This window comes from Phascolarctos cinereus, unplaced genomic scaffold, assembly GCF_003287225.1.
Source record: "Phascolarctos cinereus isolate Bilbo 61053 unplaced genomic scaffold, phaCin_HiC Scaffold_5;HRSCAF=322, whole genome shotgun sequence".
Taxonomy (NCBI): Eukaryota; Metazoa; Chordata; class Mammalia; order Diprotodontia; family Phascolarctidae; genus Phascolarctos; species Phascolarctos cinereus.
In genome coordinates this window covers 408,028,087-408,047,587 of record NW_027555958.1, presented here as the reverse complement: position 1 = coordinate 408,047,587, position 19,501 = coordinate 408,028,087, and the positions used below count along the sequence as shown (strand labels likewise).

The 19,501-nt window shown below is 34.7% G+C and overlaps 1 protein-coding gene across 1 annotated transcript in view; it reads left to right on the top strand.

Moving 5' to 3' along the window:
- CEP350 (centrosomal protein 350) overlaps positions 1-19,501 on the top strand; it is a 157,463-nt gene that overhangs the window by 117,421 nt on the left and 20,541 nt on the right. Inside the window, 4 exon segments of the mRNA XM_078156464.1 lie at positions 1,935-2,134; positions 3,371-3,585; positions 15,993-16,137; positions 19,139-19,299. Of these exon segments, the coding sequence (XP_078012590.1) occupies positions 1,935-2,134; positions 3,371-3,585; positions 15,993-16,137; positions 19,139-19,299 (721 nt within the window).

Here is a 19,501-nt window from a genome sequence, read left to right as displayed (position 1 = left end):
GAGTATAAAGGTAGATACCTTAGGGTAAGTCCTAACAGAAAATAAAAGATAATAAGTATCGTATCATAATATTTAAAATTTTTTTTTCAGCAGAGGATAATTTTTCTTAACCATTTCATTACTTTAAAGTTAAGTGGTATGGTCATATTAACATAGTTGCCGTCTGTTTCCTTAGTGAAGTGTAGAATGTATGATTAGATACTTTGGTAAAGTAGTATTGGTCATATGTTGGGTGCAGAGTCATAATAGTTATGTTTCACGTTCGCAAAGATAAGTAGGATGGCAGAGTTCTGCAGGATCATTTACTTAGCACCCAACCAGGTTCTTACTTTGTCATACATAGTTAGATAAGTTTACTGAAATAACAATAATAATAATAACTAAAGGACAAAGGACTATAGTATTCAGGATTCTCCCATGTGAAAAAATTTAGATAACTAAGCAGCAATCTAAGAATTAGTGCATATTCAGAATTAATTTTTATTACATATATGTGGAGTTCTTTTGTTATAGAATCTAGCAGGGTTTAACTAGATAGTCTATATGTTACCTAAGAGCATATTAAAAGTTCCTCAATCAGATCTTTTGCTTTCCCTTTCTCGTTCTTTCTGCCTCTTTGTTCTCTTGGTTTTAAACTCTTCCTCCTTATTTTGTAGACACTGCTCTCCTGTTCACTACTTCTTCTCTGTCTTTACGTCTCATCACTGGGCCTCTCTCAGTGTCTGTTTTCCCAACCTCCATCCCAAATTCCAGCTGTATATCTACAACCAGTTGGTCAGGTAACTTTGCACCTTTTTCAGTGCACTCTTTGATAGAGCATGCTCTGTTCAGTTTTTTAACATCCTGGAGACTGGTAGGTTTCCCATAGATTTTACTCTCACTATTACCATATTAATCTGATATGCTGTTGATTCTAAAGAGGTAGTATGACAATTACAATTGTTCTTGTGCATTTAAATTACCTTATGACCACTAAGAACTGTGACCAGAAATCTGAACATCTTACCCTTTTTAGATGGTTGTGGCATCTATCTATATGTGATGAGAATATTATAATTTTTTAAACTATTCAATTTTATTAGCTTTTCTTAACCTTTTAAAGCTAGGGATAAAATGATGTACCATTTGAGTTTAAAAATTTGGCTAGCTTCAGAAATTTAAGGTATTTGGTACATCCCTGTGCAATTGTGAACAAAAACATGTCTGACTTAACTAAAGGACAGATGACAAAAAGGACAGGTAACTGTAGTACTGAGGATTCTCCCAGTGTGGAAAAATAGATCATCTGACATTGCATCCCAAAAGGTGAAATGAACAGAACTCAGTTGATTTGAAACAAAGCTAGGCTAGAATGGACAAAAGCATGTTTGATTTCCTGTGAGTTTTGTTTTTTTGTCTTGTTTTACTGAGCAGCCATGCACATTTTTTACTTGAAAGTAAAAAGTATAAATATGCTAATTCTATAGATAAAGTATTTGAGATGCAAAAATCTTAAAGACATCAAACCAGGTAAATCATTATCTGTTATAAGCACATTCCCAGGTAATTTAAGTGAGCACAAAGTCACTGATGAGCACATTATTTGGGTTTTTGTTTTTTAAGTCAGAGGCTTAAGAATGGAACTGCCTTTTTTTTTTTAAATGAGAAAGAAGCACGTATGAAAAATAATGTAACACTAAATTGCGAGCATTAACAGGCATGGCTACCCAGGTATTATTTCATTTGCCTTTGCATATTGGTTTTATAAACTTGTGAATAAAATTTCTTGTTTTCTGAATATTTAATCTCTGGAACCTATTACATCGAAACAACTTTTGAGATTTTTTATGAATGTTCTGTCTTACACAGCTTTATGGTAAGATAGAATATTCACAGGACTTCTGGCTATAGATGTCTCTCATCTTGTTTTCTCATTGTTCATAATGTGACCATAGGTTTCTTACTAAACGAGAACAGAAATTGATGCAGCGACGACAGCATGCAGAGGAACTGCTGGAGTGGAAACGACGTTTAGATGCTGAGGAAGCAGAGATTCGTCGAATGGAAAAACAAGCTTTGGCAGCATGGGACAAAGAGCTTATGAAATCTAAAACATCCAAGAAAGACTTGGGAGATGAGAGAAGAGAGCAAAAAGGTAATGCTAACATTATTCTTGGATTTGCACATTTTTAAAAAAATTTTTTTAAAAGTTATAAGATCATAGGTCTACAGCTGAAAAGGGACCTTAGAGGCCATCTAACCATCCAGTCCAGTCCCCTCCCTCTTTTTTTTTATGGATGAGTAACCTGCAGCCCAGAAAGTTCAGGTGACTCTCCTAAGCTCACACAAACATTAATTGGCATGATCCAAACCCAGGTCTTGTAAATCCATGTTCAGTCTTCTTCTCACTGTACTTTGCAGCTGCTTCCAAAGAGTTGAGATAATAACTAGCAGTGCTATTTATCTTTTATAGAGTGCTTTTAAGATTTGCAAAGTAAAAATTTATATAAAAAATTTAAACTCAAGTCTTTAAATACTCACTTGATAGAATATTGTCATGGCATGAATTGTGGAAAGTGGAAAAGAAAGAGCATTTATAAACCTGTTTTCAGAAGTCAAGCCAGAGTGTATAAAATTCCATTCCTTCCTCCCTTACTCAGGCAAGGCACAGGCCTTGGTGCAAACCTTGGGATTGGTCATTGATAAAGCAAGGCATTTTTATATATATACATATATATAAAATAGAATCTGAAAACTTCTTTGACTTCTAAATGGATTACATCATTAGCAACTTATAAAAACTTTGACATTTCATCTGTTCAGAGATTGAAAATGTCTGAATAAGTAAATAGCATGGTTCTCAGTTCTTAGTGTTCTCTCCCTCCTCTGTTTGCTTTGTGTGTGTGTGTGTGTACGTGTAATATGTCATGGAACAAACTGAAAGCTGTCTCAAGGGCAGACGCTATCTCCTTTTTGTTTTGTATTTCCCGTTCTTTTCGGGGTGCTTTGTACAAAGTAGCTACTTAATGTTTGAATTGAGTTTGGATGTATGTGCAAGAAAGGCCTGTTGGTTGAAAAAACTAAGGGAGCCCCAGGAGCAGAAAAAACAGAGCTTTAGAATTTAGAAAGTGGCCTGTTTTAATTTCTGGTGCTATTACACACAATATCTGTTTGGTTAAATGAGTAAAATGCCTATAAAATTAGAAAACAAATGCATTAAAGTGTCCTGAAATATTCTGTGCCTCTGACAGTCTTCTTAAGCTAATAAATCTTCATTTCAACTTCTTCTTGTTGTCCGTTTATTCATTCAAATACAAATGCTAAGAAGAAAATTCAGGGTTAAACCTTTATTAAACATATTTTTCTCTTACACTTTTCTTCCCCTTTCCAGAAACAGCCAGTGAAGAGGAGTCACCAGCACCTTCTTGCTCTAATCTAAACAGTGAAAGCTCTATCCCAGAAGAATTAGGCAGTCCACCTGCTGAACCTGTAGCATCCGAAACTATAGCTCAGGGGCAGCCTGGGAACCTAAATCACAGCATACTTACTGAAGAAATGGTTTATTCACAGGACTTAGAGTTGTCTACTGCCTCAGCTACCAAGCATGTAAGTGAAAGTATAATTATACTTTATATCAGAGTGTTTATAGAGTATTGTTGTTAAGCAATCCATCAGGAAGCATGTATTTAGCACTTACTGTATGCCAGGCAAAAAATCTCTCCCCTTATGGGACTCACTCTGTAGGAAGGGAGATTGAGGAAGACTCTGGTTGGCTCTTGGGCTTCACCAGTCAGAAATGGCAGCAGGCTGATGTCTGAACGTGGGGGTGCAAGCAAGAAAGAAAGAATGAGCACAGCAGCAGACCTGTTGAAGGAATTTGCCTCATCTAGGTAACCAGTGTCCAGTGCTGTTGTCTGTTCAGTCAGGGGCTGGAAGAAGTATCTTATCAGATCAGAACTCCAAGAGTGACTGAGCATTTGGAGAAACTAAGCCCTGTAACATTCTTGGAATTCCCATTATAAAAGATGGTGACTACCAAGATGTCACAAAGAATGATGGAGAGAATCCAGCAGTGTTCTTGCTGAGCAAAGAGAGGAAATTACTCGCAGAAAACACCAAAGTGTCCTAAAGATGGTCGAAAGAGTGGGGAATAATAAGGAAACACCAAAGATTGGAGATGAGATTCATATCCATTACAAAGGAAAATTGTCCAATGGAAAAGGTGATTCCAGTCATGAGAGAAATGAACTAAAATTTGTCTTTAGTCATGTCAAAGGTCATATTATCAAGGAATGGGACATTGGAGTTACTATAAGGAAGAAAGGAGATATTTGCCACTTACTGTGTAAAACAGAATGTGCATATAGTTCTGCTGGCAGTGTCCTCCCACATTTCCTTGAATGGAACCCTCTTTTTTGAGATTGAACTGCTTGACCTCGAAGGAGATTTATTTCAAGATGGAGGCATTATCTACAGAATCAAGCAGAAGAGAGAAGGTTATTTAATCATTGAAGGAAATGCTAGATTTCAGTTAGAGGTTAGTGAAAGTAAAGATATGTTTTTTCTCACAAATTCACAGACAAATGCACAAAATGAATTGACTTGGATTTTATTTATTTTTGATTGTTTTATTGTGACTTTACTTTTTATATCACAAACATTTTCCAAAATGCTTCTTTCCCCTACTCATCTCCCAAATCCTTCTTCCTCATGAGTCTTCCCTTGTAACCAGGAAAAAAAAATAGACTCACACATTGTCTACAGCTAACAGTACATACAACATTCAGTATCCATAGTCCTGCACTTCTCATTTCTTCATCTCTTCTCTGGGACCAAAATCTATCATTATAATAACACAGTACTTAGTTTTGTTTTATTGTTCTTTTCATTTAGGTTTAGATTTTTAAAACCATATAGAAGATGGGAGCAAAGGCAGGTAATAGAAATTGAATACAAGTGTAGAGTAGTCCTTTCAAAAGATGGTGTCAGCAGCATGAAAAGATTAACATGAACTAATGCAAAATGAAGTAAGCAGAGCCAAGAAAACCATATATATACTTGATGAGTATAGTAAGGTAAATAGAAAGAGTAACTTCAAAACAATGGAAATTAGTGTTTTACAATTACTTAAAACAAGCTTAGCCTTCATGAAGAGATATGAAGAAATACCTCCCCCCAATCATTTGTAGAGGTGGGTGGTCCACAGGTATGGAACATTGCACATATTGTCAGCTGTTTTTCAATGTATTGGTTAGTTTTCCTGACTTTTTTTTTTTGGGGGGGGTTGCAGTTCTTTTCCTTTTTCTTAAAAAAAAAAAAACTCGTAGGACAGCTAGGTGATGCAGTGGATAGAGCACCGGCCCTGGATTCAGGAGGACCTGAGTTCAAATGCAGCCTGAGACACATAACACTAGTTGTATGACCCTTGGCAAGTCACTTAACCCCATTGCCTAACCAAATAAAAAAACCCGAACTCTTTTTTTATAAGGAAAAGCTCTCTAGGAGAAATACAAGGGGAAATTTAGATGATATTAAACAAAAGATATCAATTTTAAAATAATTTTAAAGACATAGTGTTAGGAATGTTAATGGTCATGGTGAGTTGAGCCTGGTAGGGAAAACTAAGGACAACAAAACTGATTTTTTAAAAAAGACATATTGGGGGAATTGTGGGAAGGTGATGGCATGCTAGAACTTTAGAGGAGCCTAGATCCTTTGTAATTACCACAGTAAAACCTAAAAATGTACCATTAACTGCTGAAATAAGGAAAATATACCTGTAGATTTGTCCATCCAACCCAAAGGTTCACAGAGGTACCACCAGAGTACTCTAGGTATGGCAAAGAAGATAGTCTGGGACAGTTAGTTCTAAAGCACAGCTCAAAGCTGCTTTTGATCAACAGGGGAAGTCTTCTACAGTCTAGCACCCAATAAAGATAGATGTGGCCAACCTCAGTGGCAGAAGAAGAGCACTAGAAAAAGCCAGCTCAGATAACCACCATGGCAGGAGCCCAGTCAGGTAGAGCACAGTATAGGGGGACAGCCTAGACCTCTCTGGCAAGAGGGAGCAGTACTGGAGTCCCTTGAAAGAGGAACCTAATTTTGGCCACCATGCTCAAGACCAGCTACAGCCTGTCTATTCCATTTAGGAGTACAGGAGCAGGACCCAATCATGGGTTGTACCAACCTCCCAACACTGAGGCTGCTAAGATGAACAAACATGCCAAATATTAAGAAGAAATACTTTGGACAGAAATTCCCAGTGGGTAAACCTAGAGGAAGAAACCAACTCCACAACTCCAGTTAAAACTAAAGAGAAAAAAAAATGTTCTGGCCAGGAGGACCATAAGGCTATCTAAGAGAGATCATACAAGATACAAAATGGAATAACTAGGCTAGGGAAAAAAAATGACAAGAAAAATGGACACTTTAGAACAGACAATGGAAAACTTCATCCAGGAGCTGAATACCCTGAAAATTAGAATGAGCCAAACAGAAAACAACTCAGTAATACAAGAAGAAATATTAAAACAAAATCATAAAATTGGGAAGGGAGAGGAAAAAAATGTAAGAAATAATGGTATCAAAAACAACCTGGAAAAAAGGTCAAGAGATAACTTAAGAATTATTATATTATCTGAAAATCATGACCAAATAAAAGTCTACATCTAATTGAAGAGAAATAATTGGACAGGAAATTAATCCCCCCCCCACTTCCCATGAAGTATAGATATTAAAATGACTCTGATACCATGTAATAGGCAATCAGAAATGGTCAGGAGCCAACGCTACGTGAAAATGAAATATATTTAGAGGGTCTACAGGATATTTCTGGGCATCTGTGTCCTGGAAAGAGAGATTCATTTTTGTGTGTACAAAAATAGTCTAATAGCTCACAGAAGTAAGCCTTATGTTTATTTGCACTGAAATGTATTATGAAATATCCTCTTGACTTGATGTGATTAAAAGTTTTTAAGCGTGCCATAATTTTACAGAATATACCACATCTTTTTGTTACCATAGTCCAAGAAATTATAGATGAAAACTCACTAGAATTCTTAGGAACAGAGAGCAGAGTGAAAAATATAAAGAATCTACTGGTTGCTTCTTGAAAGAAAACCTAAAATGATAAGTCCTAGGAATGTAATGTCATAGTCAAAATCCAGAGCTCCTAGGTTATTGAAAAAAATGTTACAAGCAGCCAAAAGGAAAGACTACAAATACCAAGTAATCACAGGATCATAGAAGTCTGGCAGGCACCACTATAGAAGAGAAAGAACTTGGAATCTATTATTCTAAAAGGCAAAAGATAAAGGCTTACAACCATGAATAACATCTGGCAAAACTAAATACAATCCTATAGGGAAAAGAAATGAGTATTTAAGGAAATAGATTTCCAGTTATAGACAGTTCTCACTTTATGTAAGTGGACTCTTCCACACACCTCTAGGTAAAGCGATTTTTACATAATGTGAATTTGTCTGTGGAAGTGAGGAAAGAATGGAGAGAAGGGCTCAGATTCCTTAAGAATCTGGCCTGCTTCTATTGGTGATTTAATAAACCTTGTCTCTGCTCAGACTCCTTAATGGTGTGGCCCACCTCAATTGGTGTTTTAATAAACCCTGTCTCTGACTGGGGGGAAAAAAAAAAGAATGGAGAGAAGGAGGCAGGAAGAGGGCCACCACATACCTGTGCAGGGAGGAGGCCTTACAGCATGGTTCCAGGACTCACATTGGACTGGGGACAGAGAAGCAAAAACAGGAGGAGGAATACATGAGCGCCAAATATATAGGGGCCAGGCACAGAGAGGAGAGGATGGGCAACATGGGGGGATGGGGGACAAACATACAATACCTCAGCACAGACAGAAGACAGACACGTGGGGGACAAACACATATACAGGTGGGCAGAGCAGGGCAAAGATCTCTTCTCTTGGCGTTAGAGGTCTCAGGTCAAGTCCCTGGTCTGGCAGCAGCAGTGGTCTATGTTCTGTTCTCACTTGAAGGTTTTGGGTTTTAGTTTTTTGGTTAGGGGTTAGGAGATTACAGAGCACCGAGCAGATATAAAGAGCAGCACAGTACTGTACAGTAAAGTTAATGTAAGTGTTCTTTTGGAATGTAGGTTTGTTTCAGAATTTTTTACCTGAAGTCAAGATTTGCATAATGTGAATTTCCGTAGTGTGAGAACTATCTGTTACAGTCTGTCTGATCTGAAAAGATCAGAATTGAGTTGACATTTTGAAATGGAAACATAAGAACAAGGAGAAATAATGAAAGATATACTTAAGTGGTTAATTGGAGGGAAATATGTAGAAATTAATTGTTTACATTTTAATAGCAGAATAAGAAGCAAATGTCTTCTCAAAATGCTAATATCTTTAAGAGTCATAGAGAAAGATAAATATGACGAAGGACCCAAGGGTGGTTTTTTTTTGTTTTGGTGTTCTTGGGAAAAGCAGACAGACTAGGTATTCTATCAAATTCTGTCAGACATTTAGAAAAATTATTTCCTATATTACTCAAACTTTTTGCTATAATAATAAGAAAAAAGGCACTCCTCCATCTTTCTGTTATCCAAATATAATATTAGTATCTAAACCAGAAGAGGCAAAACAGGAAGAAAATTATAGAACAATATCCTTAATGAACTTTGATGCAAACAAGTTTATGTAAAATAACAGCAAAGAGGGTACACCACCATATTAAAAAGATTATACACTATGACCAAATTGGACTTATGCAAGAAACATAGGGTTGGAAAGCTACAAATATAATAAAACATGTTACATAATTTTAAAACCCCATTACTGTATCAATAGATACTAAAAGGGCTTTTGACAAAATCCAGCACCTTTTCCTATCTAAAAAAGAGGAATAAAAGACCTTTATTTAATGCACTAAATAATGTGTTTCTAAAGCAGAAGTAAACATCATATATAATAGAGAAAAATTAGAAGGCCTTCCCAATATCAGAGGTAAAGGACAGATGCCCATTATCATCATTAGCATTTAACATGTTCCTAGAAATGCTAGCCATAGCAATAAGACCAGAAAAATAAATAAACAGAAGTAATGAGCATAAGTAAAAAGGGACAAAGTTATTTTTTGCAAATGATATACTTTGAAAAGCTTAATACATCCACCAAAAATTAATTTTAACAATAACTTCATTAATTAAATTGAATTAATTGCAGTTAATAAACAAACAACATTATACCCAGAAAGAAGAGCAAGAAAGAGAAATTCTTCTTTAACCTCCATGACCTATACAACATTTGGGAATATAGCTACCAAGATACATCCAGAAACCATATGAATCCAACTATAAACCCCTTTGCAGAAATAAAGACAGATGTAAATACATTTTTTAAGCTTTTAAATTCAATTTTATTTTCAGTTCCAAATACTCTCCCTACCCCCAAACCTTGAGAAAGCAAGAAAAATAAAAACCTTTACAGGTATGTAGTCATGCAAAACTAAATTCCACATTAGTCATCCCCCCCCTCAAAAAAAAAAGAGATAAAGAAATAGAAGAAAATATGCTTCAATCTGTACTCTCAGTCCATCAGTTTTCTTATCTGGAGGTGAATAGCATGAGTCCTTTGGAATCGTGTTTGGTCCTTGTGTTGTTCAGAGTTACTAGATATTTCACAGTCAATTATCTTTATGATATTGCTGTTCCTGTATAAATTATTCTGGTTCTGCTCTCATCACTTGGCATCAGTTCATACACGTCTTTCCATGTTTTTCTGAAACTATCCACTTCATAATTTCTTTTAGCACAGTAGTATTCCATCACATTCATATACTATAACTTGTTCAGCCATTCCCAAATCAGTGGGCATCCTCTCCATTTCCAGTTCTTTGATACCAGAAAAAAGAGCTGCTATAAATATTTTTGTATGTATGAGTCCTTTTCCTCTTGCTTTTATCTCTTTGGGATATAGACTTAGTAGCAGTATTACTGGGTCAAGGGTATGTACAGTTTAATAGCTTTTTGCACATAATTTCAAAACATGATGTGATGTTTCTGACATTTCTTACTCAATAACAAATTATTTTTACAATTGCAGCTTTGTAGTGTGGTTTGAGATCTCGTACTGTTAGATCCCCTTCCTTCTCAATTTCTTTCATTAATTCCCTACGTAGTCTTTTTTTTTTTTTTTGGATGAGGCAGTCAGGGTTAAGTGACTTGCCTGGGATCACACAGCTAGTAAGTGTTATGTGTCTGAGACTGGATTTGAACTCAGGTCCTCCTGTCTCCAAGGCCAGAGCTCTATACACTGTGCCAACTAGCTGCCCCCAATTCCCTACATATTCTTGACCTTTTGTTCTTCCGGATGAATTTGGTTAAGATTTTTACTGACTCTATAAAATAATTCTTTGGTAATTTCATTGGTATAGCACTGAATAAGTAGATTTAATATTGTCATCTTTATTATATAGACTTGGCTTATGCAGGAATGGTGAATATTTCTCTGAGTTCTGTATTTGTGTGAAGAGTGTTTTATGATTGTGCTCATATAGCTCCTGTGTGTCTTGGCAGGTAGACTGTCAAGTATTTTATGCTGTGTGTAGTTACTTTAAATTGAAATTTTCTATCTCTTTCTGCTAGATTTTTCTGTATTATTACAGAAATGTAGTTAATTAGTGTGCATTTGTGTCTTGCAATGTTGCTGACGTTGTTTGTTTTGATTAGTTTGTTTTTTTAGTTGAATCTCTAGGGTTTTCTAAGCAAATCAACACATTATCTGTAAAAAGTGATAGTTTTTGCTTTCTCATTGCCTGTATCTATTCCTTTAAATTTTTTTTCTTGCCTTATTGCTCTGTCACATTTCAAGTACAGAGTATATTTCTAGTATAGAAATGGTGGCAGTGGACATGCTTACTTCACAAACCTCGATCTTTTTGGAAATACTTCTAGTTTATCCCCATTACTGATCAGTGTTTTCTGTTGGTTTCAGATAGATATTATTTGTCATTTTAAGGAATGCTCCATTTACTGCTGTGCTTTCTAACTGGAATAAAGGGTTTGGTTTTTTTAAAAACAGGAATAAATGTTGTATTTGGTCAACAGCTTCTTCTGCATCTGTTGAAATAATCATAGGATTTTTTCTGTGTGTTAATGCAGTCAGTTATGTTTGTAGTTTTCCTAATATTGAACCAACCCAGCATTCCTGTTGTAGCCTGGTTATCTTTGTGGTATATTGCTGTTATCTCTTTCCTAGTATTTTCTTTTTCTTTTTCTTTTCTTTTCCTTTCTTTTTTTTTTAGTATTTTCTTAAATTAGCATCACTATTCTTTAGGAAATTAGTCTACAATTATTCTTTTTCTGTTTTGACTCTCCCTGTTTTAGGTAGTAAAATTCCCTTGGATATCTACTTGTTCCTGGGTTTTTCCCTGCTCCTCCTCCCCCTTTAGGGAGTTAATTTTTGGCTTGTTCAATTACTTTTTTCTAAGATGGGTTACTTGTATATTTTATTTTCTCTTCTATTGATCTGGGGAATTTCAATTTTTGTAAATATTCATCTATTTTATTTAGATTGTTATTTTTATTGTCATATAGTTAGGCAAAATAGCTCCTTAAAATTGGTTTTATTTTATCTTCATTTGATTTTGAATTCATCTTTTTCATTTTTGATTCTCGCAATTTAGTTTTCTCTTTTTTGATCAAATTAGCTAAGTGATTTATCTGTTTTATTGTTTTTTTCCCCTAAAAACTCTAGCTCTTTGTTTTATTAAGTGGTTTTTTTAACTTTTCAGTTTTGTTGATCTCTCCTTTGATTTTCAGAGTTTCTATTTTGATGTTTAATTGGGAGGTTTTAATGTGTTGGTTTTCTAATTTTTTTAGTTGTATTCCAAATTTGTTGATCTACCCTTTCTCTGTTATTGTTGAAAGCATTCAGAGATATAAATTTTCTCCTGAGTGCTGCTTTGGCTTCATCTCACAAATTTGGTATGTTGTTTCATTGTTGTCCTTATCTTTAGTGAAATTACTGATTATTTCTGTGATTTGTTCTTTGATCTAGCCTTTGTGATTGAGTTATTTAGTTTCTAACCAACTTTTAATCTGTGCTTCAAAGGTCTTTTGTTAAGTGTAGTTTTTATTGCTTTATAATTAGATAAAGATGCACTTAATATTTCTGCTTTTCTGCATTTATTTTTGAGGTTTTTATGCTGCAGTCCATGATCAAATTTGTGAATATGCCATTCATGGCTGAGAAATAGGTATATTCCTTTTTTGTTTTCATTCAGTATTCTCCAGAGGTCCATCATATCTAACTTTTCTAAAATTCTATTCATCTCCTAAACTTCTTTCTTACTGATTGAGGGGCTATTATAATATTAGTATTTATTCTTAAAACTTTTTCTTTAAGAATTTGGATGCTTATATTAAAAGGATATGAATGTGAGTTGATTATGTTGGGATGATCTTCCCCCCTACCCCCCAAAAAGGGAAAGAGATATGCATTGGGAGAAGGGGAAGGAAGAGGTGGAATCGAAAATTTTTTCTTACATAAAAGAAGTATGCAAGGAAGAACTTTTATAGTGGAAGGTAAAATAGGGGGAGGAGAAAAGGGTGGCAGGCAATGCTTAAACTTCACTCTCTGGGAATGGTTTTCAAAGAAGGAGGAACATACTCAGTTGGGTATAGAAATCTATCTTATCTTACCCAATAGGAAATAGGAGGAGATAAGAGATGTGGGTATGAGGGGAATGATAAAAGAGAGAGTGGATTAAGGGTAGCAGTGATCTGAAGCAAAACAGACTTTTAAGGAGGGACATTATAAAAAGAGGGAGAGAAGGATAAACAGAAGAAAATAGGATGGAGGGAATTACACTGTTAGAAATTATAACTATGGATTTGAATGGGATGTGTTCCCCATAAAACAGAAGTAATTAGCAAATGGCTTAGAAATCAGAATCCAGCAATATGTTGTTTATAAGAGACACACACTTGAAACAGAGATCCACATAGAATTAAAATGAAGGGCTAGAGCAGAATCTGTTATGATTTAACTGAAATTAAAAAAGGCAGAGGTAGTAATCATGATTTCAGACAAAGTAAAAGCAAAAATAGACCTAATTAAAAGCAATAATAAGGGAAACTACATAAAAGGTACTATAGGTAATAAAGTAATATCAAAACATTTTATGGCAAATTTCTCTTATAAAAGTCTTATTTCTCAAATATATAGGGAGCTGAGTCAAATTTATAAACATTAGAGTCATTCTCCAGTTGATAAATGGTCAAGAGATATGGATAGGCAGTTTTCAGAGAAAGAAACCTAAGCTATCATATGGAAAAAATATGTCATATGAAAAAATGCTCTAAATAACTATTCATTAAATTAAAGTAGCTCTGAGGTACCAACTCACAGCTATCAGAAATGACAAATGGTGGAGGGAATGAGAAAAAATGAGTATACCAGTAAACCGTTGGTGGAATTGTGAACTTGTCCAGTCGTTCTGGAGAACAATTGTAACTATGTCTAAAGTGCTATATAACTGTTCATGCCCTTTGACACAAAAATACTACTTCTGGGTCTGTATCCCAAAGAGATCAAAGAAAAAGGAAAAGGAACTATATGTACAAAAATATTCCTAGCAGCTTTTTTTGGGTAAGAATTGGAAATTGAGAGTATACTATCATTTGGAGAATGGCTGAAATAGTTGCGGCATATGATTGTGATGGAATATTGTGCTATAAGAAATGACAGTGGGGGCAGCTAGGTGGCACAGTGGATCAACACCGGCCCTGGATTCAAGAGGACATGAGTTCAAATCCGGCCTCAGACACATAACACTAGCTGTGTGATGCTAGGCTTAGCCCCATTGCCTAGCCAAAAAAAAAAAAAAAAAGAAATGACAGTGGTAATTTCAGAAAAAACCATGGGAAGACTTATATGAGCTGATGCACAATGAAGTGAGACTTACCAGGAAGCACACAATAACAACAATGTTGTAATGATGATGAACTATGAAAGACTTGGCTACTCTGATCAATGCAGTGATCCAAGACAATTCATGGTGAAAAAAATGTATATTCCCAGAGAGAGAACTGATGAACCTCTGTGCAAATTGAGTATGATTTTCTTGCTTTCTTTACACGTTCTTTGCTTTTTTTTTTCAACATGGCTGCTATGGAAATTTGTTTTGCATGATTTCACCTGTGTAATTTATATCATTTTGCTTGCTTTCTCAGTGGGTGGGGAGGGGTAAGAGGGAGGAAAAGAATTTGGAACTCAAAATTTAAAAAGGAAGAATGCTTAGAATAAATAATAAATTTGTTTTAAAAATTTAATTTACATGCTGTGCCGTTTAGTGCATCTATGGTTAGTATTAATATTAATTCATTGTCTATGGTACCTTTTAGTAAAATGTCATTTCCCTGTTTATCTCATTTAATGAGATCTATTTTTGCCTTTGCTTTGTCTGAGATCATGATTGCCACCCATGTCTTTTTTACCTCAGCTGAAGCATAATAGATTCTGCTCTAGTTCTTGACTTTAAATCTGTGTAGCTCTTTTTGTTTCAAGTGTGTTTCTTGTAAACAACATATTGTTGGATTCTGGTTTCTCCTCCATTCTGTTGTCCTCCTCCATTTTGTGGGTGAGTTCATCCCATTCACATTCACAGTTATGATTCCTAACTGTGTGTTTCTCTTCATTCTGTTCTTTTGTGCTTAGGATCCTTCCCTTTTTTTATCTTGTCCCTCTTTAAGTCCCTCTATTTTGCTTCTGACCACTGCCTCCCTTAATCTACCTTCCCTCTTATCACCCTTCACCCCCAGTTCCGTTTTCCTAACCACTTTCCTTCCTACTTCTCTGTTGGGTAATATGAGTTTCTGTACCCAGTTGTGTATGTATGTTTATTTTTTCCTCTTTGAAACAGTTCAAATGAAAGTGTGGTTCAAGAATTGTCCACTCCCTTCACCTGCCACCTGCATTATAGAAACTCTTACTTGTGCAACTAATTTATGTAGATAATTTCCCCCATTTTTCTCCTCTCCCTCCATCCAGTGCCTTTCTCTTCCCTATCCTTCCGTTCTTTTAAGATCATCCAAACATAATGGAATCATATCAAGACCCTCTATTTATAAAATTAGATTCCTTCTAAGAGCTGTTGCTATTGAAATTAAGGTAAACTGGGGTAATACAATTCCAAGCATGTTCAGTTTATTGGTAAGATTAGCAGTTACCAATAAAAGGGATCTTTAGCTCCTTAGCAAGCCAAAAGACTGTGAATGAGGGCTGGCCCAACGTCTTTATGGACAAAAGGAGGAACATCCAAAAACTAGATGGAGCATCATAGATGGGGAAACAATATGATTGACTGGAAATTTGGGGTGCTGGACTAGCAACAACCCCTTCCATCTTGTCGCTCTGGAAAGTTCATTGGTAGTGTCTAACTGCAAGACTAGTTAGTGTTGCACTCATAACAGACCAGACTTTTTTGAAGGACAGCCAGTGTTGCAGAAGTCATAGGCCAGACTCCCTGGCATTTACCTGTATCCTTCAGGGATAACAGATTTCCTTGACACAAAAATAGAATAGTGATTAGCAAGAAAACTGAACTCTTAATTCTAGCACCTTTTTTCTCTTAATCATTTCTTATTTATTTTTATATAAAGCTTATTTATTACATGTCTGTTTGCTTGTTATCCCCTCCCCATTAGATTGTGAGCTCTTTGAGGGCAAGGACTGCTTTTTGCCTTTCGAACTTTGGTTTTTGCTTTTTTTAATCCCCATTGCTTAGCTCTATGCCTGGCATGTAGTAGGTGCTTTATAAATGTTTATTGATTGATTTACTTTCTATACATATACGTGTTTGTGTGTGTATGATTGATTGATGCTTTTTGTTCTTTTGTTACAATCATTTCTAGAAATGCTCCCCTTTTCTTCCCTTTCCCCTTTCAAAATTGAACTTTACCCTCATATAATGTTCCCTTTTCAAAAAGAGTTTTTTAAATAGATTAGTAAATTTACCCTCTTTGCTTCCATATTTGAACAGTCACCTTCGAAAAGCTGTGCATCTTTATCAAAGCATGATTCCAGTAAAGGAAGTCACAGAACTGGAGGACAGTCTCGCTTATCTGGGAAATCGCATCAACTCTCTCATAGTTGGTCAGATGAATCATTATCTATGACACAATCAGGTAAGACTAGTAATCTTTAAATATATTATTTCAGTAAATTTTATCTTTCTGTGAAGGAACAACTCACTATTCTAAGCTTTTGCTTGAACTTGGGAGGTTTTTCTTTTTGAGGGACATTACAAGTCCCTCAAAAGAGTAGAATATCATCTGTTAATGGACAATGTTGTACTTTTTTATTGGCAAAGAATGCCATAAGCAACGAAGCTAAATGATAATACTGTGATTATTTAAGTAGCTGAGGGTAATTGAGATGGTTATTTTACCACTATCACACCTAGGTTAGTAATAGTTAATATTATCAAACAGCCAGTAATTTAACTTTCCTTATCAAGTTATCTTTTCAGCAAAATTGCCTTGATTTTTCTCCTGTCAGTTTCATTGAAGGTTATTTGCTGAATTATCTTTTTTTATTTTATTCAGTGGACCAAAAGGCTTCAGAATTAATAAATGCAACAAACTTTCTTAAAGCAGATAATTCCTATAAAACTATAGAACATCACGAAGTTATAGACGATGACGTAATTTCCACTTATCTGTACATACTCAGTGACACTGCTGTGATTTGACAGAGAATAGTATATTTTTCATTTTCATTAGGCCTTAGCCTGACCCTGATAATACTCAGGGGTTGTTCTGTTTTGTTTTTCATTTTTCAATATTTTTGTTTATTTTTAATACATTTTCTTACATGTCTTTAAAATTTTTTCACATATACATCTCTTAAGATCAGACCTTTTCATATATCCAAGAAAAGCTTAAATTAAGCACAGAGATCTGAGAGTGACTGCATCTGACAGTATAGATACAATATTATGGCCTAATAGTCCTTGGCCTCTCTGGCCAGGGGAAAATACTTTGTTTTTATGTCTGTCTTTATGAGTTGACAGTAGAGTATAAGCCACTGTAATTTTCTTGTGTTTTACTTATTATATTTTTTATTATTTCTTCTAGATTTCATTAAAGCTTTTTACCAACCTCAGGTGATTTAAAAATAATAACATAATTATATTTTGTCTTAGAAAATCACTACTGATAGGATTTTTCTTGCCTGATATATTCACTTCTTGTGAACTTTTAATTAAATCATTGGTCGTCTTCATCATAAAAAACATCATAAAAATAATTTTTCAACCTTCAGACACTTGGTAGTTTGACTAAAAAGCACAACAAATAATTTAGTTTAAAAAACATTGATATTGATTAAATTTTAGAAAGATAAGTTTTTAGCTTATGCCACACAGATTTCCTGTTCATAATGTAGTAGCTTGGAATCATCAGCTACTAACTAGTCTTTTAGTGTAAGTCTATCATTAAATAAAGACTTAAGATTGTAAACCTTCAGTATCTTATTTAGAATGCAAAAATACATGGAAATAAATTCTTTTGCCCTTATTTTTTATTAAATCAATGGTTCCCAGCCTGTGCTGTATAGACCTCTGAGAAGCTTCAGAGTTGTTTTGGGTACTTCTAAATTAATAATAAACATACCATCTATTACCTAACTAAATGTCTCACACATATATGTGTTACTAATTTTAAATGTTACATAGATACTATTGTAATTAATAAAATATAAATTCATTTTAAAATGTACTAAATCCATAGTAGCATTTTGCTATTATGAATTTTCTCAAGTGGATACTAATAGTACAATTATTGTCTTGTGTGAGTAACTCAAAATTTTTTGATATTAAGAAGTCTTTTTGCTAAGAAAAAAAATGTTTGCATTAAAACAAACTTTAATGGGAAGCTAGGTGGCACTGTGAATAGAGTGCCAGGCCTGGAGTCAAGGAAGACCTGAGTTCAAATCCAGCTTCAGACATTGACTGGCTGTGTGACCATGGGCAAATCACTTAACCTCTATTTGCCTTTGTTTTCTCATTTGTAAAATGGGGGTAATAATAGTGCTTGAATCCCAAGGTGGTTGTGAGAATCAAATGAGATAATAATTGTAAAGGGCTTAAGCATAGTGCCTGACACATAGCAAAGCACTATTTAGAGAAAGAGAAGAGGCTAATCATAACACCTGCATAGCAGATGGAATTCATATAAGATTCTCTTTATCTTCATGATATCTTTATGGAGTTAGATAAAAATAATATTACTTAACATTTTAGTGATTTGCAAATTAATAAATACTGAAATCTGCTGGGTTTTGCCAAGAGTTTCTGGGTGCCAACATAAATGAATGTAACATGCCCAGTGTCACCCTGCAAGTCATTGGAGTTGTGACTAAACTTGGGGTTCCTCATTCCATATTAAAAGCTTATTTGGATCAGTCCTAGTCTCTCTCTCTTTAAAGAGAGAATATATATGACCTTCTAACTCCATTTAAAGAAATGCCATAATTAGTTCTGTGGTATTCAGCAGTTCTAAAATTAATTCTGGAATGCTAGATATACTCTTCTTATTCATAAGTTAAGATTTTTAGTGTATAAATATGTCTTCTGATTTGTATTTAAAGTTGTCTTCTGTTGTCTAACTAAAGCGTCTCCTTACGTGAGCAGGATGTGATTCATGTACTGTTAGGGCAGCTGTGACTTGGTCCAACCATCCTGGAAAGTCACTAAACTGTTTATACTCTTTGAGCTAGTAATACCACTGCTAGGGTTTTATTTGCAGTTTCAAATGGCAGAAATGAAACCTGAAAATAAGGAAATGAATGAACAGACCATTGAAAAAGAAAGGATATCTAGCCTGTAGCACTTTTTTATTCCTTAATTTGTGAGAATTTTATTATATTGGCTCTGTTTAAATGAGGTTCTCTTTTGAATTGTTTTGAATAATTAACTTTAAAAATGAAGGTTTTCATGGTTTTGTAAATTTATTTGATTGTAGTGGTTTAGGAAATTTTTTTTTTGTAGGTAAAATTTTACAATATATGGTTTAGGGCCATGGGTGAACTTTATCACCTGAGGAAAAATGAAAGAAACACCCAGTGTAGATCATACAAAGTGATTTACCTATATATTTTAAATTGCTTTAATTATATCTCTTTCAGAACCTACTTCTGACCAGAGTGACATTGAAGGTAGAATCAGAGCTCTAAAAGATGAACTTCGGAAGAGAAAATCAGTTGTTGATCAGCTGAAAAAGGAACAGAAAAAAAGGCAGAAAGAGAGGCTGAAAGCCCAGGAAGCCAGTCTGATCAAACAGTTAGAGGTTAGAAAATGGATGGGAGAGGGGTAATATGGTACTGAGGCTAATGCATACACGAAATCCAAAATGTAAAAATATTAACAAAGAGATAATTGATTAGAAATTTTCCATCACTGATTGGTACTGCATTTTATGCTGGGTGTTTTTTTTTTTAATCTGAGGAAATCTAAGCTCTTGTACAAAGGATTAAACTTGAATGATTTTT